The sequence below is a fragment of the Hyperoodon ampullatus genome (assembly GCF_949752795.1).
Source record: "Hyperoodon ampullatus genome assembly, chromosome: 1".
NCBI lineage: Eukaryota > Metazoa > Chordata > Mammalia > Artiodactyla > Ziphiidae > Hyperoodon > Hyperoodon ampullatus.
Window position 1 is genome coordinate 180,186,710 of NC_136914.1, and position 24,808 is coordinate 180,211,517.

At 37.1% G+C, this 24,808-nt stretch overlaps 1 protein-coding gene across 2 annotated transcripts in view; it reads right to left on the minus strand.

Moving 5' to 3' along the window:
* The window catches only part of WAPL (WAPL cohesin release factor), a gene marked incomplete at its 5' end in the record, with an annotated part of 72,790 nt that overhangs the window by 27,058 nt on the left and 20,924 nt on the right, over nucleotides 1-24,808 (minus strand). Inside the window, 2 exons of one of the 2 annotated variants that reach the window (XM_079716731.1) lie at nucleotides 20,032-20,150; nucleotides 23,152-24,195. In XM_079716731.1, coding sequence (XP_079572857.1) covers nucleotides 20,032-20,150; nucleotides 23,152-24,195 — 1,163 coding nt within the window. The remainder of the gene's footprint in view (nucleotides 1-20,031; nucleotides 20,151-23,151; nucleotides 24,196-24,808) is intronic. The other variant, XM_079716732.1, reaches the window with a different exon arrangement.

Genomic DNA, 24,808 nt, shown 5'->3' on the forward strand with positions numbered 1-24,808 from the left:
GAATTTAAATAATGAAGCCATTTAGGAAAACAGTATGAAGGATCCTCAAAGAATTAAAAGTAGAACTACCACATGATCCTGCAATCCCACTTTCAGGTATTTATTCAAAAGAATTAAGAGCAGGATCTCAAAAAAATATTTGCACTCTCATGTTCAATGCAGTATTTTTCACAACAGCCAAGAGGTAGAAACAACCTAACTATCCATCAACAGATGAATAAAGAAAATGTTACATATCCATACAACAGAATATTATTCAGCCATAAAAGAGAAGGAAATCCTATCATATGCTACAACATGAACCTTCAGGATGTTACCCTAAATGAAATAAGCCAGTCACAGAAAGACTTTAAAACTGCATGATTCCACTGATGAGATATCTAGTCAAACTCATAAAAAAGAAATGGTGGTTGCCAGGGGCTGGAGGGAGACTGAAGTAAGTTACTGTTCAATGGGTATAGAGTTTCAGTCATGCAAGATGAAAAAATTCTAGAGATCTGTGGTACAATACTGTGCTTACAGTTAACAATACTGTACACTTAAAATGTTCCTAAGAGGGTAGACTTCGTGTTGTGTTTTCTACCACAATAAAAAAAAAAAAACCTTGAAAAGGCTTTGAAGCTTAAAAGTATACAGAATAACTGCATAAGTTATATTCAAAAGACACATTCAATGAACATTTTGTTTACTCTGTTGAACGAGGCAGCTTAGTAAATACTATTAGTTTAAAAGTTTTGACAAGGTTTTGCCATTTTAATGCTAATGATTAATCTAAAAGAAAGTGAATCTAATGAGAACTGTTCCTCGACTATTAATTATTTCAAGGTTTTACAAGGTTAATATAGAGTTTACTATCGGCAGCAGGAGGAGATGAAGATACACCCTACTATCTAAAAATTAAAATAAAAAATAACATCTGGATGTGGCTAATACATACACATGGGGCGGGGTGGTGGTGGCAGAGATTAAGTTATGACAACACTGACCGACTCTGATCTCTTCACATCATTCCAAGTGGTATAACAATTCCACATGCACCTAAGTGAATTGTATATGGAAACAATACAACACTACTATGTCACCATAATAATGTCACTCAGTGAAAGTGACTGTGTACATATCTGCAAATATACCAGATAGCAATCAACTTTTCATGGAAAATGAAAATCACTCCTATCATTTAGCAACCTAGCTAAGTTTTAACTGGGTCATTCTGATTACACCACCAGGCTTATCTTTAATTCTTGTTAATTTTTTTCTGGTTTAAAAAGCAGATGCAGGGGCCTCCCTGGTGGCGCAGTGGTTGAGAGTCCGCCTGCCGATGCAGGGGATACGGGTTCGTGCCCCGGTCCGGGAGGATCCCATATGCCGCGGAGCGGCTGGGCCCGTGGGCCATGGCCGCTGGGCCTGCGCGTCCGGAGCCTGTGCTCCGCAGGGGGAGAGGCCACAGCAGTGAGAGGCCCGCGTACCGCAAAATAAATAAATAAATAAATAAAAGCAGATGCACCATATTAACCAGATTCCTTAACTTTTCTGTGTTAAAAGATTTGTGGATTCTGTTTCCTCCGAAATGTAATGGGAAGAATACTTAGAACAAAAAAAGCAGAAAGCTCTTAAGACTCCTCTAACATTCTAAAGATTTGCAATCATTGTAGCACATTTCAGTCCTAGTAATCTTAAACATACTATTCCTTTCTTTCAGTTCTCCAGGGGCATGACAAATAAGGAGAACCTCAAATGTAACACTGTATTACAGCTAAGGAAAAAATATGCCAGTGACAGACCCACAGAGCATTTATCCATGACAGAGAATCCAGTATCTACAAAAACAATGGATAAAAACTGGTTTTTACAATTATAATGCCAAGGCTGTGGTTAACAGATTGGCTTGTTAAAGCACAATTATAAAGCAGAGGTAAGAAGAGTTCCTTCATGAAAAGCTAAGAAGAAATTACAGTATTATGTTATCCTTTATTGAGCTGGCTCTCAAAAGGGAAAAAAATTGGAATAACCGCTCTTAAGCCATATGAATTTTTTAGCAGTACCAAACTTATTTCTGAGTTTTAAAGAGTACCGTGTATACTGTGTACTAAAGGAGAACAAATATAGTAAGCCGATTAGAATTAATCCAGCCTTACCCACACAAGGGTATCATAACTGAATTGCACCCCCACCAGTAATTCAATCAGTACGTTCTAAAACTAAATGAGTTCTGAGAAAGCAAAGTGCCACAATGCAACACTGTGCTTGCGTGTGTTTGTGCGCACGCGCAGTACTTTAGTGGCAATTCAAAAAGGGGGAAAATTAATCTGGATTTGGTCTTTTAAAAAAATTGGTTTTTTTTTTTCCCTAAAGATGGGCAGTAGAAGCAGAGGGAATTTGAGGAAGAAAGTTTTACAAAGATTAGGGTACCTTTTAGCTCTTTAGAACTTTCTTTTAAGCATATTGACAAACATAGCATAAGACAATCTCAAATTGTCTTAAACTATGACCAAAAAAGCTTTAAAGTAAATTTTCATAATTTGTTAAATATTCAGGGCATTAAATTATTTGAGGAAAAGCTGCAGCTATCCCTAAACTAAAACCAAGAAAGTCTGGACTGCTAAGAACTCGACATTTAGAATACGTTAAGATAGAGCACTATGCAAAGAATATAATTCAAAGGTACACGGGAGAAGTAGAGCTGAAAATCTTTCTTTTCTGCCTGATTCAATTAAGTGCTACAGATAAACCTTTCAAAGATACAGCTGCTATTTTTATGAAGAAACTGTCAATTCCTATCCACAAGAAGAACAATACACCTACTACTCAGTTGTTTTAACTTCAAAAGTATTTATATCAATATTATAAAACTTTATAAAAGCAAGCACTGCCACATCAGAATATCACCTTGAAACAGCATAACCTGAACATAAGCTCTAAAAAAGTCCAGGTAACAAAGCATAAAATCCAATACTTGGCCCTTTGTGAAAACTAATACAACCAAGCCTACAACACAACAATTGTTAAATAAAAAGATACCAGAATGAGCCATGATGAAAAACCAAACTGAAATAAGCATCAGTTTTACAACTAAAAATATCACTAAATATAGAATGGAACAGTTGTATTAGGGAGATGTTTTATCAAATTTAGAAACACGAAAAGAGAAGCTGAAAATATCTTGAGACACCTATGGGTAGATAGAGAATGTTCATTCTCCCCTTCGTTTTCCTCTTAAGAATATTTAACTGGACATATGCTTGCCCTGATTTTCCAACATCTCTTGCTACTTGTGTGGGCACGTGACTAGGTTCTAGTCAATGAATGAACAAAAGTAGGGTACACCTTCTGGGTCCTGGCCTTCTAGGGATGGTTCTTTGCCTCCCCTTCCCGTTCTTACTATTTGTACTCTTCAATACTCTAGAGATGGTAGGACACCACCCACAGAGGAAGGGGTCCCTGACAATACAGCAACTTGAAAATAGTCCAGAGATAAACAGCCAAGGTCTGATACGCCACAGAAAAATAAGCTACCTATTAAAAACGAACTTGAGATTTCTTTTACAGTAGTTGGGGCAAATGCTACGATTGAAATTAGGACTAAATAATGATAGGGATGTGCTGAATATATAAGATTTTGCCAACACTGTATTTGTATATACATAACCTACACACATATAACCTTAAAAGAAACAATTTGAAGGATATAAAGAACATTTAAGAGAAGAAGGAAAAAACCAAGGAAAAATACAATCTAAAGCCAACTTTTTTTTTAATGTAAATATATATATTCTGAGGAAGATCTATGAACTCACATGGTACAATTACAAGAGTTATTACTAAATAAAAATTTAAATAGAAAGCAAAGCACAAAAGTGCACATACAGATGCTACCTTTTATATAAGAAAGGGGGAAAATAAGAAAATTTGTGCTTATCTTTATAAAAAGAAATACAGAAAGGATAAAGCAGAGAAGTCCCTACCAGGGGTGAGTGATGGGCTAGAACATCACTCAATGAAGTGACCATTCATTGAACTTACCTTTTTGTATAGTGCTGACTTTTGGAAGCATGCTAATGTTGTGCATATGCAATCAAATAAATTAAATAAATGAGAATGAAAGCGGAAAAAAACCTAAAAGTGAAAGCAAACCAGAACACATAAACCTACTCATAATTCAGATGAATAGCAAATACAATGAAGGGAAGATAGGAAGAAAAGACAGTCAGACAGAACTCATCTAAATAACTTATGAACACAGTATTTGACTTTATACCTTGGGTCAGTGGCAGTGTACGGTAGGGCAAGTGCAGGATTACAAATAAATCCTAAACACAGTAGTAGAGTTATTTATTGTAGTGGAATGGACAAAGCAATTCTCAAACTATTTTAGATGTATTATAGGTTTGAGTAAAAGTGTTGATATTGCTGGGAGTCAGGGTTAAGACAGAAGGCAAGAAAGAACCCTGTAGGGATGGACTAATATTGAAGTTAGTGTGAACTCATGATTTCTAGAACAGATATGTGCATATGCAGGAATCCATATGCATATACATGAATGTTTCCTATCTCCATCTACTACTAAAAGGGCCAAGAAGTGATGACCACATCTACTGCCCAGATCTTGGTCTCTAGTACCATTCTCCACTAAAGGGAATGGAGACTTCTCAGAGAATGGGCTTAATTCCAGGGCTGGAGCAGAGCAGGTACAATATGAATCTGGAAAACTGTGTTATGTCAATAAGTAAGAAAATGCCCATAGAATGATGGGGGTATGTCACAGTGACAGAAGAGCCAGACTAGCCAAATCAGGACAAATGTACCTCCAAAATAAATAATGAATTTTGAACCATTAAAGAGGCAGGGATTCATGAGTCCATACTGATAAAAGAAAAATAAAACAACCAAATAAAATAAATAAATAAATGGGGAGAATTGACTAAACGAATATTTTGCAAGCGGCACAGCAAACAGTGAATCAGGAAAGCATCATCATGTATATTAAATCTAAGAGTATGAAGAACAAGGTATTTGAATAGTCTCTTCAAAGACTGCTTTTTAGTTTCATGGGGAAGAAAATAATTATACAGCAGAGGAATAGACAACCCCTTAACTGGGTGATCATAATTAACATTCTCCAGAGGTGGCATGATGAAAAGAATACATCATCACTTACACAGTATCCCAGCCTAGAATGAATAACCTGAATACAATCATGAAGAAACTTCGATTAAACCAAAATAAGAAGCTTTTTTTTTAAAGGAGGATCAGGGGATGTCAATGTCATAAAAGACGAAGAAAGACTACAGAAATGTTCCTGGTTAAAAGAAACTAAAGACACAGCTAAACAGCTAAATGAATGACAGCTAAATGAAATACCTCACCCTAGACTGGATCCTGTAGCAGAGACGAGAAAATGCTACAAAGGACATTACTGTGTCAACTGACAAAACTGACAAAACAGATTAGGTAAAAATACTGGAACAATATTAAATTTACTAAAGATGATTACTGTGATGTGGACATGTAATTGATTAGGAAGTACACACTGTATTTAGGGTAAAGGGCTAAATATATATATATATATATAAATATACATATATATATAAAATATATATGAACTTACCCTTAAATATTCAGAAAAAATACATAGGTATGAATATATATACACACAAACACAGAGAAAGAATGAAAAAGCGAATATTAAGATAATATTCATAAGGAATGTTTGTTGTACTATTTTATTTTTGTAACTCTTCTGTAATTTTGAAATTATTTCCAAGTACAAACTATTTTTTAATTATTTCCAGATAAAAAATATTAAAAATCTTTTAAAATTCTCTCAGAAAAGTATAAATCATCATTCTATCAGTTAATATTTTAATTTCCATGAAACAACTAAATCAAATTCAGACAACAGTAAAAGAAAGTAAGAAATCAGAGTAATAAAAAGACGAATTCAAGTTTAATACAGGCAATCCTACAAAATGGGAAGGGATAAAGATATTCTACTTTTATGTTCTTAAATCAAATGTTAATTAAATAGCCCATCAATAACAAATGAAATAGCAATACTTCTTAGCTGAGGCACAGAAAAAGATGAGAACATAACCCATACCTGGTCCAAGGGTAGTAAGAGTTTTCTGTTTTTAATGTCCCCTCCTAAAAAGCAAAAGGGCCACTGATAATCTTCTTTGCCCTGGCTTCTAAGAAGCTCAAAGCTGTATCTGTGGTAGGCCCCCAGGAAATCCATCAAGACAAATAGGCTTGAATTTTGGCTTCAACTCATCTATTCCTTACTTTTTCTTAACACAGTTTCCTCATTTACCTTCAATCTGGTTCTACCAAATTTGTCTCTGTTCACTGTAAGAACAGACCCAGAAACAAGGCAGATGACAGAATTAGGAGACAAAGACAATGAAAATAACTGTAACTATATTCCACATATGTAAGAAAGTAGGGAAAACAACTGAGTACGTTAAGTAGACAAGAAAGATATAAAATAGACCCAAACTAAACTTTCAGAGATGGGATTAATAGCTGCTTAGATGCTGTAGAAGAACCTGAAAATGGTTAACAGAAACTATCTAACCTATCTCCAAATGAAACCAAGACTGAAAAAATTAAAAGATGGGAAGAATGTCAGCACACACTGGGACAAGTTCACCCAGCCCAGTAACTGTATGAGAAAGTAAAAATTAACTCCCTTCACAGATAGTACTTTGCCCTGAACCTCTCAAACACTGTTTCATTTAAATTTTACCCAAACTCCCCAGGTTCCCCCAAAATCCTACAAAAACTTTTCTTTGGTAAGATGCCCCTTGGTTTCTCTGCTGTGCAGTATCCTTTATTGCAATAAGTCAATAAGCTTTATTCTGTCAGGCTACAGGTTATACGTGTTGATTTTAGGCTGATACAAGCAAGACAAGTATAATAAGAGTCCCCAGAGGGGGACAGAGAGCCAAAAACTATTTGAAGAATATTGGCTAAAATTTCCCCAAATTTGATGTTTACCAATTTTCAAACATAAAAAAGCCAAACATTTAGTACTATATAAAGATTCTTTGCTGAAAGATACTTCCAAAAATCCTAGAAATAAACATTTATGAACACCTTCTGTATCTCAGACACTAAGAATTTAAAGGTGAAAAAATATATGGTCACCATCCCCAAAAAACTCCCAATATTTTACATCTAATGTTAATTTATGATCATTAGCATAAAGTCATAAGACTGTCAATAAAAGAAAGTTCAGCAAAGAGTTTTCTGGATGTCAGAATCCCAATGAACTCTAAATAAAATGTACTACAAACTAGAAAACCAAATTCCAAACTATAAACAACCTAATACACACACACACACTCCCTCTCTCTCCCTCCCTCCCTCCCTCTGTCAAATGTTTGTTTGAGTTCCCATGCTCTTGATTAACCCATGGCTACATTTTCTCATTTCAAACTTCATTTTCTGGGAAATAAGTTATAGTGAAATATTTTGAACTTTCAAACTTTAAAGGAACCTGAACTACAGAAAATTAAGATTAATGGTGCTTTTATTCCTTATTAAAATCCTTCCAGAATAAAATATTACAGAAAAAAAACACCAGAATTAGATCTCATAAAGAAAATAACTTACACTTTCCTAAATCTTTATAGAATACAGATCAATGACTTAAGTACCTGGTTCAATGTTTAAGTTAAATACTATCTATGTAAAAGGAAGACAGATACTCCTACTTTGGAACAAACACAATGAGTATGAAATACTAAGACTACTCAAAAGTTTCCGTGGGGGAAAAACATTCTACCTCACTTTCTAAGACACTTACTTATCTTTCTCCTTTTTATATCCCCAGTACCTAGTACCGTGAAATGCAGGTATTATGTAAAAACAATGATGAAGAAAAGTCAACTAAAACTGACCCTCTTCCATACCCAGGCTCAGCCAGAACACGCTGAGCTTCAACAACTCTTTGACTCACCAACCTGTTTTTTACTTTTACACTTTGGCCAGCATCCCTCATCAGCAGACCAATAGCTAGAGTCTCTCTTTTTTTCGGGCTTCACGTTTATCTATGTCTCAGGTTTCTAGTCCATGAGACTACAGTGAATCTCATACTGCTATCTCGATGACTGGATCCCAGGATGGTCAATGAATCCCCAGACACAGAACAAAGGTAACCATGGGTAAAACAATTTGACAGAAAAATAAGCTGCTTCATCAGAGTGAGTTCTAATTGCTGGAGAAGGATACTATAAAGGGACATCTGTTCTTGGGTGAGAGGTAGAACTACCTGTCCTTTAAAATCTCTTCAATTGTAAGATTCTGTTTTTAAGTTGACAACCTATATATATAAACTCATTTTATAAAGCAACAAAAAAATGAGTGTACAAAACTATAAAAACTATACTTAACTTTAAAACTGCAGCTTTATAAAATTTTAACTTTTGAATACAGCTAAATATATAACCATGATTTATACTGATAATCAAGTTTTAATTCAACTGCCCATAAACCCACTATCCTATGTCATATTGAATGACAGGAGGGAAGAGGAAAAAAATGTCCAGAATGTTCCTTTGAGAGTCAAACAAAAGGCAGTACCAAATGGGCCCAGCATTAAACCACAGGGAAATGATGAAAGTGAAGGTATAAATATTTGAGAACTGAAACTGAGATTGACATTATGGTTAGTTTCATCAATGACCCAGCAAATAGTCTTAACAGGCAAAATAAGATGGCCAAAGCCCAAAGTAAAATATAACCCTCCAAGCACTGAAGGTTAGTTGGGATGATTATACAGATAATCCCTTAGGAAGAGAACAAACTGGCAGCAGCTGAATGGAAAGCTAGAAATCAAACAAAAAGCAGGGCAGGCAGAAAAAATGATCTAAGCTTATCAGCACATACGGGGTTGGCCAAAAAGCTCCTTCAGTTTTTAAGTAAAAATAAAAGACACATTTTTCATTTTCCCCAACAACTTTATTGAACAACGTATTCACTGTTTTGTTCCACTACCTCCTGACATTCTTCAGGCAATTTCATAATTCCATCTTCCCAAAACTTTTTATCTTTCTGAGCAAAGAACTGTTCCAGGTGCCTTTTACAGTCTTCCAGGGAATTGAAAATTTTTTCCATTAAGAGAATTTTGTAAAGACCAAAATAAATGGAAATCCGAAGGTGCAATGTCTGGTGAATATGGCAGATGAATCAGAACTTCCCAGCCAAGCTCTAACAGTTTTTGTCTGGTCATCAAAGAAACATGCGGTCTTGTGTTATCCTGATGGAAGATTATGCGTTTTCTGTTGACTAATTCCGGATGCTTTTCGTCCAGTGCTGCTTTCAGCTGGTCTAACTGGGAGCAGTACTTGTTGGAATTAATCGTTTGGTTTTCCAGCAGGAGCTCATAATAGAGGACTCCCTTCCAATCCCACTGTATACACAACATCACCTTCTTTGGATGAAGACCAGCCTTTGGTGTGGTTGGTGGTGGTTCGCTTGTCCCACAATCTCTTCCATTCCACATTATTGTACAGTATTCACTTTTCATCACCCATCACAGTTTGTTTTACAAATGGAACGTTTTCGTTACAATAAGTAGAGAATCGCATGTGGAAATATGGTCAAGAAGGGTTTTTTGGTTAACTTATGTGGAACCCAAACATCAAAGTAATTACATAACCAAGCTAGTGAAAATTATTTTCAACGCTTGATTTGGATATTTTGAGTATGTAGGCTATCTCCCACGTGGTATAACGTTGATTGTTCTCAATTACTGTCTCAATTTGATCACTATCAACTTCAACTGGTCTACCCGACCGTGGAGCATCGTCCAGTGAGAAATCTCCAGCACTAAACTTTGCAAACCACTTTTGACACCTTCGATCAGTCACAGCACCTTCTCCATACACTGCACAAATCTTTTTGTGCGCTTCAGTTGCGTTTTTACCTTTCTTGAAATAATAAAGCATAATATGCCTAAAATGTTGTTTTCTTCCATCTTCAATATTAAAATGGCTCCACAAAAATTCGCCAATTTTGATTTTTTTTTTTTTTTTTTTTGCGGTACGTGGGCCTCTCACTGTTGTGGCCTCTCCCGTTGCGGAGCACAGGCTCAGCGGCCATGGCTCACGGGCCTAGCCGCTCTGCAGCATGTGGGATCCTCCCAGACCGGAGCATGAACCCGTGTCCCCTGCATCAGCAGGCGGACTCTCAACCACTGCGCCACCAGGGAAGCCCCTGATGTGTTTTTTTTTTTTTAATGCACGCTGATATGACAGCTGTCACATACAATCTAACAAAATTGTTTCAAATGAAGTTAATGACAACTAAGCACTACTAGAGCCACATTATGGAAAAAAACTGAACGTACATTTTAGCCAACCCAATATACAGCAACTACAAATAATGGGATTCAGAGAAACTGTAGCCAGTGATCAGAAATAAGATGGCACTGAAAGAAAAAAAAAATTAAAATTATCAAATGATCAGGACTTCCCTGGTGGCGCAGTGGTTGAAAATCCGCCTGCCAATGCCGGGGACACGAGTTCGAGCCCTGGCCCAGGAAGAGCCCACATACCGCGGAGCAACTGGGCCCGTGCACCACAACTACTGAGCCTGCACTCTAGAGCCCGCGAGCCACAACTACTAAAGCCTGTGTGCCTAGAGCCTGTGCTCTGCAACAAGTGAAGCCACCACAATGAGAAACCCGCGCCCCGCAACAAAGAGTAGCCCCCGGGCTTCCCTGGTGGCGCAGTGGTTGAGAGTCTGCCTGCCGATGCAGGGGACATGGGTTCGTGCCCCGGTCCGGGAAGATCCCACATGCCGCAGAGCAGCTGGGCCCGTGAGCCATGGCCGCTGAGCCTGCGCGTCTGGAGCCTGTGCTCCGCAACGGGAGAGGCCACAACAGTGAGAGGCCCACGTACCGCAAAAAAAAAAAAAAAAAAGAGTAGCCCCCACTGGCTGCAACTAGAGAAAGCCCGCGCACAGCAATGAAGACCCGACACAGCCGAACATAAATAAATATTTATTTTTAAAAAAATTATCAAATGATAAAACCACATACAGAAACAACAGGTACTTAAAACCAGGTATGTTTCAACCTAATCCCTCAAACTCTATCTTTACTTTTCTCCCTTGCAAGTGACAACTTTTCTGAGTAATCATTTCAAATATGTTCTTACCAGAAGTTTACTTTACCTCATCTTCTTTCTGCCACATGTGTTCACGCAGCCAGCCCTCAATTCTGTTATGAACAGAATTCTCTATATCTCTATATACCTGGTGAGGTGTTGGGGAAAATCCTCACAGCCAGCAAGCTTAAAAAGTTAACGTTTTTTTTTTTTTTTTGGCTGCACCACACAGCTTGTGAGATCTTAGTTCCCTGACCAGGGATCGGACCTGGGACCCCAGCCATGGAAGTGCAGAGTCCTAACCACTGGACCACCAGGGAACTCCCAAGTTAATGTTTTCTAACATGGGAAGATAGAGAGAGGGAACAGGGACCTCTTGGCTGGTGGCACTAAAGCTGAGGAGATGGCCTGTGTGGTCAGGAAATTGGCTATATACAAGAGGACTGAGCAAATACGTAAATATATTGAGGATACTGGGAACCAGATTCCTCGCTGTCAGCAAAGAGAAGTAAAATGTGCAAAGTGGGAAGGCTAGAATAAAACATGTGGTGTTGAACTAGAATTGGAGGTATCAGTGTGAACTCATGGTTCTAAATATACATAGATATGAAATAAGTATGTGTCTGTGTGATGGCGGGGGGGGCGAAGGAGAGAGGAAGAAAATGCATATATTCACGTGTTTCCTTGCTCTGTTAACTCAAAGAAGGCCTAGAAGCAATGACACCCCAGAAGAAATGACTATACTTTGTGACCAAATTTTATTTTTAAAGATTATTCTCCACTCAAAGAAAACAGGGGTCCTTGGAGGAATGGTTGATTCTACAACTGGGAATGTGCATCATGAGCCTTGAACATCTCTGTGTGTCATTAGTAAGGAAATGCAAAGTGGTGGGCCATGTTAAAAGCCAGTTTGAAAAACCACGAACAGGCCAAGTCTAAGAAAATCTGAGTATCGAAATAATAATAGTACTATCATTTAAATAAATAACAGTAACAAATGACTGAATAAAACAGAAATCCATGTTCATACTGACATAAAGAAATTTATAAATACTTAAATGAATATATAATGAATATATAATGTATATACTACATAATGAATATATAAATACATATATTCTTTTGTATACATGAAGGAGAGGAAAAAAATCTACCTTACCAGTAGAAGGCCAACTACTAACAACTAGAGAAGGCAGGATGTAATTAGAAAAAAGAAATTCAACAACCATCATAGTAAAGATTGATTCAGGCAAAAATCAATGCTAAAACTAGTGGGTAAAAGTTTGATGAGGAGTTGAGGAACCTGACAGACCTCAAGCGATCGTTAACGTCAATAGCGATGGTACAAAGTGACATTGTGCGCCACCCGGTATGATGCAGTAAGAACAGAGCACCTCTTCTGAGGTATTTCCACCAAATACACAAAACCTAAATCTAATTGGGAGGAAACATCAGACAAGCACAAACTGAGGGACATTCAACAAATAACTGATTTTAACTCTTCAAAGATATCAAAGCCATGGAAAGACTAGGAAAGACACAGATGTTCCAGACTGAAGGAGGGTGGAGACTTGTGACAACTAAATACAACATGTGATTCTGGATTGGATCATGGGTTCTTTCTTTGGGAGATGCAGGGGAGGGGGGAATAATGTGTGATTTGTTCTGCTATAAAGGCCATTAATGAGACAATTGGTAAAACTGAATGGGATGTGTGGATTAGACTGAATTATTGTATCAATGTTATTATTAGCTTCCTGGTTTTGATGGGTATACTATAGCTATCGAGTAGAGTACTCTTGTTTTCAGAAAGTAAAGACTAAGGTATTTGGGAGTAATCAGCATTAAGTCTACAACTTACTCTCAAATCATACATACACACACATACCCCAATGAGAGGGGAGCCCATTTTGACCCCCATAGGACATTTAGTAATGTCCAAGACATTTTTGGTTGAAATGGAGGCGCACGGAGCAGGGGAAAACAGGACTAGCATCTGGTGGGTAGAGGTCAGCAATGTTGTTAAATATCCTCCAATGTACAGGGCTACCCTCCACAACAGCTTTATTCGATCCAAAACATGAGCTAAGAAAGCCTGATAGATAAGGAGGAAAATTTGCCACTACAAGACGTGGGCCACCTCTCTACCACTCAGAAATGAGGTCATTAGTGCTTTTAATCAGAATGCAGAAGACCCAGATACTCCCACTGACCTATCAGCTACAGGAGGGTATTTCTATTATAATGGAGAAATGGAACAACTGCTGAGTACATTTCCTATGCCCACCTACCTAGTGACCCCTGCCTTTCCTTTTTCTCTGGAGATTTGGGGGATAACCTACATAAAACTCCTTGGAGAACTGAGCTTATCCTTTTTACATCGAAAACATGAATCCTAATTTCTCATATATGAAACAAATCTATTCTTTCCACTCTGTTAATCTATAAATGCTTAAAACTTTGATCCCATTTATTTCCTGTATTCCTTTATACTCATCAAAACTCAATAGGTTAAATTTCCACTATTTCTGTTTCTCAATGGTTCTCTCCTTTTAAACAACTCTTAAGTAGTCTTTTAGCTGTCTTGAAGACAAATGGATGACCTATTTATTTTAAGAGCTAGGGATTTTATACTGCTTAACTTCTTGCTGCTCTCTTCCTGAAGGAGGCTTCTAAATTCTTTACCTAGATATTTTCATAAGGATACATAACTTCCATGGGATCTAAAGCATTTTTTATTACTTTTTACTAAAGTACTTATAACACTCTGGATCAAAGTCTCTTTTTTTTTTTTTTTTGCTGTACGCGGGCCTCTCACCGCCGCGGCCTCTCCCGTTGCGGAGCACAGGCTCCGGACGCGCAGGCCCAGCAGCCATGGCCCACAGGCCCAGCCGCTCCGCAGCACGTGGGATCCTCCCAGACCGGGGCACGAACCCGCGTCCCCTGCATCGGCAGGCGGACTCCCAACCACTGCGCCACCAGGGAAGCCCAAAGTCTCATTTTTGAATCTTACTGATCCACCTAAATAGTAGTAGTATCTAAGTGAAAAAATTCTGACACAATTCCACTTAAAGAGGGTTTTGGGCAAACCTTTCAATAGGAGGTTAAAAAGGCAATTAAAACATTTACTGAAGCCTCTTTGGGGATTAAATCAGGACTATTGTTTTAAGGCAGGCTTTACTTATATTACATCTTTTAAATGAGTTCAATCTCATAGCTCTTTCGGTTTCATAAATTAATAATGATTTTCTTAATTTTCCTCTGACACTATCCATCAACAGTAAATAGGTCTTCTGCCTACTTGGTTGCATGACCTGATTTACTTTAGGCCGGAGAGATTCCTTTGTAATCGGGTCAAGTACGTGTACACTGCTGCCTCCTAAGTCATGTTAGTAGGAAAGAAATATATCCAATATTAAGTTTAAAACTAAGTTTAAAAAAATGAACATAAATAAGTACAAATGAACTTGAATACTGAATTAACATACACAAGATAAAAATTACTTCAAAACTTTTGAACACATTACTATGACTTCATCCTTAGTGAAATAATCTAAAGACAAAAAGAACTGGAAAGAAATTTTAACTTCACTTAGTGTATTTACTGTTCATAATAATATTGGTGTTATAATTTAATAAGTAATGTGTGCTGTAGAATAAAGCAAGAAAGCTAAGTACCAAATTCTGAAATGTTAAATTTGAAATGAAACTATCAGTATGAACTCAGTTTATTTTTCAATGTATTTCACGGCTCTGTCCAGTGAAAGAGCCTAGAAGCAACGAACACACCCAGCACTTAGTTCTGGGTTTCTAAGTACTAATCCCCACAAAAAGAACCAAGGATCCTTGGATGGGTCCATGATTGAAAGCACAAGATAAGTCCGGGTCATCTTTTGTGCAGAAAGCAAAAGAAAAGCTCAAAGATGATGGGTCTATATCAGAAGGACACAAGAAATGGCTTGAAATGATTTACTCTGGCCAAATCTATTATAAATACATTTAATAAGTAAAAATTATTGAGTCTATAGCGATAGGAGTTCGGGGTTGGGATGGGGAGAAAGAAAACTCCTTTTTACAAAATTCCAGTTATTAAATGTAGAAGAAATTGCAATTAGAAAACTCACCATTCTGTAACTGTCAGTGTAATAACTGATGCAGGCAAAGATCCACAATGGATGCTAAAATGATGAGGTAAAACAATAAAGGGGAACAGAATATTCACGTGCTGCCAGAGTAACACCCAGAAGCTTAGTAATTAAATTATAAAAGGAAAAACATACTTTTATTTTGGGGAGATCCAGTGGTCACAACCTTCAATAGGTGGTCAAACAATTTTGAGTGGAATAACCAGGTATTACATACCTTCCGATGTGATGCAACATACACAATATTATTTTGAGGCATTCTTGCCAAAATATGTGTAACCTCAGCCTAATCAAACATAGAGACTTACTTCCAGTGTTCTATGACACCATACTACTTTAATATAGTGGAGTAACAACTTACATCATCAGGAAACAATCAGATAAAATCTGAATGTGAAACATTCTACAAGACAGATATCCTGGGCTCTTAAAAACAAAAAAAAAACAAAAAAAAGCAACAACAAAAAACTAGTGCCATGGGGAATTTTAAAAAGATGAGGGGACTGCTCAGGATTAAAGAGTCATAACAAGTAAATGATTATAGTTTGGGGAGAAAAACAGCACTAAAAGACATTTTGGAGACAGCTGAGGAAAACTGAATATGGACTGGACACAGGATTATATCAAAGAATTACTAATTTTCTTAAGTATTATAATCATATAACCACAGTTAGGTATGAGATTGTCTTTTTTCTTAAGAAATGCATGCTATCTCAACAACTTACTTTCAAATACGACAGGAAAAAATGTTATATAACACACACACACACACACACACACACACACACACACATATATGAAGAGAAGAGAAAAAGGGGAAGAGGAAGGGGACTGTGTGTAATTATGATGATTTGGTGGGGGGGTGGGGATCAATCTAGATAGAGGAATATAGTTATTCATCACATTGCTTTTTTACATTTTCTGTATATTTTAACTTTTTATAATAAAAAGTTGAGGTGGGAGAAATAAAGTAGAATGCTTTAAAGGACCCAGGAAACTCTTCCAGGGTGTCTACAAAGACAAAACCATTTTCACAATAATAATATGTTGTTTGCCTTTTTCACTTTGTTGATATTTGTAGGGATGGTGCAAAAGCAATGCTGGGTAAAGCTGTTGGTGTCTTAGCATGAATCAAGGTAGGGGCTGTGAACTGTATATAAGTAGTCATATTCTTCACTGCTACATACTTCATAGCTAAAAAATAAAATGCCAGTTTCACATAAGAAAAAAGCCCTTGATAAAGGAGTGAAAATTACTGATTAAATCGTAACCCTAAGTGCACTAATGGTCTATGTGACAAAACCAGTGTGCCTAAAACACTTCTGTTGCATATAAAGTGTGGTTGTATCAAAAAAACACTACTGGCTCAAGTTTCAAGCTGAACTAGCCACTTTTTTTCTGAACACCATTCTTTACTCAAAAGACTGACAAACTATGCTTATACAGGCTTGGGTATTATGCAGACATTTTCTCAAAAATGAACAAAGTAGGCCTGTCATTGCCAGTCATTTTCCCTGAAGTATTTTCTGCCAATGAAAAAATTTCAACTTTTAAGCAAAAACTAAAATTCTGGAGAACTGTGACCTTGATAGCTTCCCAATACTTAAAAGACTTTTCTGATGAGTTTGGCAGTGATATTAATGATATTTTTGACACTGTATAATGAAGTGTGTCACCATTTTAAGTTTTAGATAAATCAGTCTAACCAGTATTTTCCAAATGACCAATGTATAATGTTACAAAGCATGCATGTGTAAAAGATCCATTCAAAGGCAAGACAGACCAACAGATTTTAATGCAACATTATGAAAGGTTCACTGGCATGGTTTTAGACTCCAAGTTACAACTAATCTTTAAGAAGCTCCTGGGGTAGGGACTTTCCTCGTGGTCCAGTGGGTGAGACTCTGCGCTCCCAATGCAGGGGGTGCCTGGGTTCGATCCCTGGTTGGGGAACTAGATCTCACATGCCACAACTAAGACCCAGCACAACCAAATAAATAAATAAATAAATAAATATTTAAAAAGAAAAGAAAAACTCCCAGGGCTTCCCTGGTGGCGCAGTGGTTAAGAATCTGCCTGCCAATGCAGGGGATACGGGTTCGAGCCCTGGTCCGGGAAGATCCGACATGCCGCGGAGCAACTAAGCCCGTGCGCCACAACTACTGAGCCTGCGCTCTAGAGCCCACAAGCCACAACTACTGAAGCCTGCACGCCTAGAGCCCATGCTCTGCAACAAGAGAAGCCATCGCAGTAAGAAGCCCACGCACCGCGACAAAGAGCAGCCCCCACTCGCCGCAACTAGAGAAAGCCTGTGCGCAGCAATTAAGACCCAACACAGCAATAAATAAATAAATAAATAAATAAATAAACTTTAAAAAGAAAGAAACTCCCATTTTTTTCAATTTTGGTGTAATGTCAATGAAGAATGTCCATAATTATCTGAAAAAACTACTTAAAATACAACTACTTATCTATGTGAGGCTGGATTCTCTTCATATTTTTCAACTAAAACAACATAATGAAAAATACTGAATATAGAGGATATAAGAATCTAGCTCTTTTCTAAAAAAATTTTATTGAAGTATAGTTGATTTACAATGTTAGGTTAATTTCTGCTGTACAGCAAAGTGACTCAGTTATATATATTCTTTGTCATATTCTTTTCCATTATGGTTTATCACAGGATACTGAATAGAGTTCCCTGTGCTATATGGTAGGATACTGTTGTTTATCCATCCTAAACATACTAGTTTGCATCTGGTAATCCCAAAGAATCTAGCTGTCTTTTACTAAGCCAAACTTTATAAAGAGATTTGCAAAAAATGTACAACAATGCTACTCTTCTCACTACTTTTTTAAATAATTCTCGCTAAAATGTTATATTAACATGTAAAGGGTTACTGTTAAGTGAATTATCAATAAGTATCTTTGAAATATGTTTTCACTTCCAATTTGATAAATATAACATATATAATCAAAAGCTTTCTGGGATTCTTAATAAAATTTTTAAGAATGTGAAGTAGTCCTGAAACCAAAAAATGTATAACTTTTACACTAGAAATCAACACATGCCATACACAATTTTATAAACCAAAACCTCACCTAAGCATTAAGTGCTATAGCCATTACACCACACTACCCTGGCCCCTGGCTCCAGAGCAAGTTAGCTCTGTTGAAATGAGCATTAGCATTTTTTTTTCCAGTGGGGGGTGAGCACCTGGGGCTGCAAAAGTATAACACAATCACTCTGAAAAGATTCCTAACTGGCTGTTTACAGAGGTAAAAGAATAAAATAAAACGAGGCCAGATAATATGGACACACTCATTCTTTAGTTGCTTAAAAGTAGTTCAATCTACAAAAAATGTCAACAACTTCTAACTGCAATTTTCAATAACAAAACTGTTTAACACTATACAAGCTATTTAAGTAAAGGAATCTTTTTAAAAAAAGGTAAAGTCAAGCAAATTATTCTCAATACCTATGCTGGACCATATTAAAATGACTTATATAATGCATAAGAATGAAGTTGCACCCTTAACTTACACTATATACAGAAATTAACTCAAAATGGATCAATGACCTAAATGCAAAACCTAAAACTATAAAACCTAGAAGAAAACATAGGGAAAAGGTACATGACATCCAATTTGACAATGATTTCTTAGATACGACACCAAAAGCACAGGTAACAAAAGAAAAAGATAAACTGGACTTCACTGATATTAAAGCATACTACCAAGAAAGAGTAGAGACAATTCACAGTATAGGAACATCTATGTGCAAATTATGTATCTAATAAGACATTCATATATAAAGAACTCCTATAACTCAACAATAAAAAACCAAACAACTTGATTCAAAAATGGGCACTGAATAGACATTTCTCCAAAAAAAGATATACAAATGTCCAGCAAGTACATGAAAAGATGCTCAACATCAATAATTAGGAAAATGTAAATCAAACCACAATGAGATACCATTTCCCACACATTAGGATAGCTATTATCAAAAAAAAAAAAACTCAGAAAATAAATGTTGGTGAGGATGTAGAAACATTGGAAACCTTGTGCATTGCTAATATGAATATAAAAATGATGCAGTCAAGGTGGAAAACACTTTGGCAGTTAAACAAAAACCTACCATATGTCCCCAAAATTCCACTCTTAAGTATCCAAATCAATTGAAAGCAGGGACTCAAATAGCCAGAAAGTGAGAACCACCTAAGTGTCCATCTACAGATGAATGGATAAACAAAATTTGGTATTCAGCCGTAAAAAAGAAACATTCTGATATATGTTACAACAGGTAGGGACCTTGACAACATAGATTAGTGAAATAAGCCAGGCACAGATAGACACACATTGCGTGACTCCACTTATATGAGGCACCTAGAATAGGCAAATTTATAGAGACAGAAAGTAAAACTGTGTTTACCAGAGGCTGGGCAGGTCAAGGTGGAGTTATTGTTTAATGTGTACAGTGTTTTTGTTAGAGATGATGAAAAAGTTTTGGTTATAGGTAACGGTGTCGGTTATACAACACTATGAATGTATTTAATGTCACTGAATTGTACATTTGCATATAATAAAGTGCAATATGTTTTACCATATATGTTTTACCACACTTCAAAAAATGGTTACAATGCTTTTAAAAAATAATTTACATATATCCTTTGAAAGACAAAATTTAATTGCCATGATGTTAGTAATTTTTAAATAAAAAAAGAGTTGAGCCCTCCGACAATAATACAAATCACTGATAGTGCTTTACTTACCCGTTTGGGGCCACTAAAAATCTTTCTGGTATTTTCCTTTGATTTATCTCCTTGTTTATTTGGGGGCTTCTTCACACTTTCAGGCACACCAGGCAAATCCTCTGTAAAATCCAAGTTTTCTGAAACGGTAATCAAAACTAGCTAGCTTTCTATTATTTCAAATTGTCTACCAGACAACCTATGAACACTTTGAGGAGAAAGAGGCATATTGTGGGGAGAAAAAAAAAAGGAATAAAAGCACCACAGAGTTGACAAAATACTCCAATGATACTAAGTCTCATTCTCCCATGCTCACTCCCTGCTTGTCCCCTACTCTAAAAGAAAATCAGAAACCTAGTTGCTGTGTATGTGCTCCAGTTTTACTGGCAAAATCAATTCTTTTCCAGAATAATTTGTTCTTCGAAGTTCATATAACTGCTAGTTATCTATCAACATTAATACTGGCATGGTCTAGTTTAAACACACACACACACACACACACACACACACACAATCAGGTGATATGTACCTGTAACATTTTTCTTGAATTTAAGTACACTGAATCATGTTGGCCTTCAAAGAATGCCTGCTTATATCTGAAGAGGCCACATTTTTTAAAAAACCCAAAAAAGGGTATAGCTATCCTTGGCAAAAGATACAGAATGACCTAGTACAATGTAGTTCCATGGTCTGTGGTACTCCCACAAAACTAACCAAAGGATTACACTAATTTCCAAATGGTTATATTCTTTTCTAGCCTAAACGAAAACAAAAAAGAAAAAAATAGGAAGGGGACTTCCCTGGTAGTCCAATGGCTAAGACTCCACGCTCCCAGTGCAAGGGGCCCAGGTTCGATCCCTGGTCAGGGAACTAGATCCCATGTGCATGCCACAACTAAGAGTTCGCATGCCACAACTAAAGATTCTGCATGCCGCAGCTAAAGATCCCGCATGCTGCAACTAAAGAGCCTGCACGCGGCAACGAGGTTCCCGTGTACGGCAACTAAGACCCGGCACAGCCTAAATAAATAAATAAATATTTAAAAAAAAAAAAATAGGAAGACTTGGGCTTCCCTGGTGGCGCAGTGGTTGAGAGTACGCCTGCCGATGCAGGGGACACGGGTTCGTGCCCCGGTCCGGGAAGATCCCACATGCCGTGAGCCATGGCCGCTGAGCCTGCGCGTCGGAGCCTGTGCTCCGCAACAGGAGAGGCCACAACAGTGAGAGGCCCGCGTACAGCAAAAAAAAACCAAAAAAAACCAAAAAAAAAGGAAGACTTTTCTCTGTCCCAACCCTTAAAAATGTTTGCTGTTTCATACACTGTATGAAGACTCAGATTCCAACTTTGGATATATCAATCAGACAGTCTCTAATTTTTAAACATTATTTGGTATCAACATGACGTTTTTCAAAGGGAGCCTAATGATTTAGGATAACTTGCTCTCAAGGTTAGGATAAGAGCTAAGAAGGCTGTAGCAGGACTGGAGCTCAGGTTTCAGTACATAATTATTAATCATCTTCCTGAGAAAGCAAATGTAAAGCTGTCTACCCAGTCATATCTCAAGTGACTAGCAAGGCTGCAGCAAACTTCAGTTCTTCAGAAGCAATTCAACACAATGTTGAATTCTGAAAATACTCTTATGTTTTTGCAGTGGGGAGTAAGGCAGGCTCCTAGGGGCTACTCCTGTGTAATTCTAGTTTTAGCGATTCTAATCTAGCAAACCTATTTTTAGGCCAAATGAAGCAAAATGGTAGGTAGCCTCAAGTATGAGACACTCTATAAGAGAATCTATATGTAAGAATACTATGGTATCTTTAGTTGCAGCCTGTGGGCTCTTAGTTGCGGCATGAGGGATCTAGTTCCCTGACCAGGGATCAGAACCCAGGTCCCCTGCATTGGGAGCATGGAGTCTTTTTTTTTTTTTTTTTTAATTTATTTTTGGCTGCATTGGGTCTTTGTTGCTGTGCACGGGCTTTCTCTAGTTGCGGCAAGCAGGGGCTACTCTTAACTGCTGTGCGTGGGCTTCTCACTGTGGTAGTTTCTCTTCTTGCGGACCACAGGCTCTACACGCACAGGCTTCAGTGGTTGTGGCCCACGGGCTCTAGAGCACAGGCTCAGTAGTTGTGGCACACGGGCTTAGTTGCTCCACAGCATGTGGGATCTTCATGGACCAGGGCTCGTCCCCTGCATTAGCAGGCGGATTCTTAACCAACTGGACCACCAGGGGAAGTCCCTACTATGATAGTTCTAATTCACCATAATGACTCTTGTTCTACGACCCTAAAAGGACAAAAGCTCTATTTAACAAGTAAACTGATATAGGAAAACTGTATTTGGTTAAATACAAATAAATATAGCCCTTGTATCCCAGAGGCTTTCACATACTCTTCCTCACTCAACAGTCAATCCACTTCACAAAGCCCTTGTCAAGCAGTGACTTACTCATAGCAAAGCTAACCTATTTCTTTTGTTTGTCTCTCAGTGGAGACTATCAACTCCTCAAGGACTTCAAGTCATTACTGGTCCTACTATCTTAAGGGACAAATTAATTTTTCACTGATAAGAGTGTATAAATACTTAACTAGCACTTTTTAATTTTATTAAGTCAAGTTACGAGGATGATTCTTAAGATTTAATCTTAACTTCATAAATTTAAGATTTCTTTAGAATGTTTTTTAACATTTATTGATTGATTAGGCTTTTTTACTTTAATTTTCTAATATTTTCCTCATTACAACCATCTAATATCAATATAGTTCTAAATGACCAAAATCTATCCTTATGTCTCCATTGCATTTAGTTTTTCAAAACTGAAACATCAAGATGTTCAGTGTCCCTATAAACACACACACACACACACACACACACACACACACACACAAATTCTCAAGTGTTAATGGTAGAATTAAAATACAAATATGAAAAGACTCCCCAATTTACAAACTGGTTCCTTACAAGGTAGGACTTTATTAACATTTAAATGCTGTTATCTTTGGATAAGGTAATCTTTGGCACTAAACAGGTACTCCTATTAAAATTAAATGTAGTAACAAGCTAAAACTGAGTATCCAGGAGGAAACTAAGTAGCTGTTACTTAAGCCTGAAAAACACGTTTACTTGTAGTTTTTTTTAAAGTCTTACCTGCATTATTAGTACTAGACTGACTGTCCTGGGAATTATCACTGCTTTCTGGAGGAGGCTGCAAGGAGGGTGATGGAGCCGTTTTAGATCTTTTTTTGTTTGTCTTTCTTTCCACTTGACAGTCATCATCTTCATCATCTTCACTTTCACTGAGATCATCAAAGCCAAAATACTTAATTTTGTAATTAGAACTCCCAGAACCTCCTTCATCACCTCCTGTCTCATCATGATCTTCAAAACCAAAAAATTCAAGTTTAACATCTTTTTTAGATTTAGTATTACTAGGTCGAAATCTAGTAGTGGTCTTAGACGTTGCAATATCTGCTTTTTTTCTTAGCCGGCCAGCTTCTCCCAAATCTGCAGGAGTTGATGCAGTGAACTCATCCATGCTGCGTTCCATAGTATCCTGTATGGTAACATTACAAACTGACAAGCAAGATGGATGTAAAACAGTATAATCTCTAGTCCGTCCAACCGTCCCTCTAAAACTGGTCCCACAACTTACACTGCCTTTCTTTGCCTGATTCAGGCCATCTTTACTTGATTCACTGTTTGCTTTGGCTAAGCCCTGACTGGTGCCGTCCATTAGCTTATCAAAATTTGATGCTCCTTGTGAGGATTTTGCTTTATTGGCCCTACAATACGTCCTACAGTTGCTTGGCCTAAGAACACTTTGCATGATGTCTTCCTCAATGGCTTCATTTAGATTTTCCAACCGATTTTTAAAATCCTCATCCTTCATCTCCAAAAGAGGATCACTATCCAAACTTAAAATACAATCTTCTGATCTGCTATCTTCAAAGTCATTATCCCATTCATACAAACCAGTTCTTACAGATCCCTTGATTGAAGATGTTTCTGATGGAGATTCTGACCTTCTTCCAAGCTGGGAGTTCCAAGTATCATTTGTTTCTTTGATTTCATCAGCTTTGTATCCAGAAGCCACTGTAGTTTCTGCATTGGGTTTCTTAGTACTGTCTTCAGCATTTTTGTAAATATGGTGACTATTTTTTTCATGTTCTTCACTAAAGTTCTCCACTTTATCTATAAAAATGAAAAATAAGTCAAAGGATAAAAATATGAGTGACAGCAATGTAAAAGTTAACAAATAAAAGGGACATTTGGTTAATTAATAGTACAATTAATTATGAAATAATTGCAATAATTTTAAATTGTGAAAAAAATAAATGTTTACATATCTGATAATTCCCCTTCCAGTATACAGCTCTCATGTCTTCCAGTGACCTCTCCCTAGGCATCCACGTCCCTTAAAATTGTTACCCTAAACTCAAGAGATTTCAGCAGTGTTAAACAACAGGATCAATTCTGAATGACATATAAATAACTCAGCCAAACCTTCTAAGACATACTATGGATTTTTCAAATAAAAATGTTTAATCACTGTAAAGCAATTATACTCCAATAAAGATGTTTAAAAAATGTTTAAAAATTATTTAATAGAACCTTAACAATGTAACACAATTAATGAAAACATTCTGGCAGTGTCTATTTCTCTGGGGTAGGGTTGCCCATATGGCATGCCAGCTCTGTCTAGAAACCTGTTCCAGGGTCAGGTTTCTTTATTTCTGCTTTCCATTCTTTTTTCTAATCCTAAAAGCCATACAACTTCAAGGCTCTTTTTTTTTTTTTTTTTTAA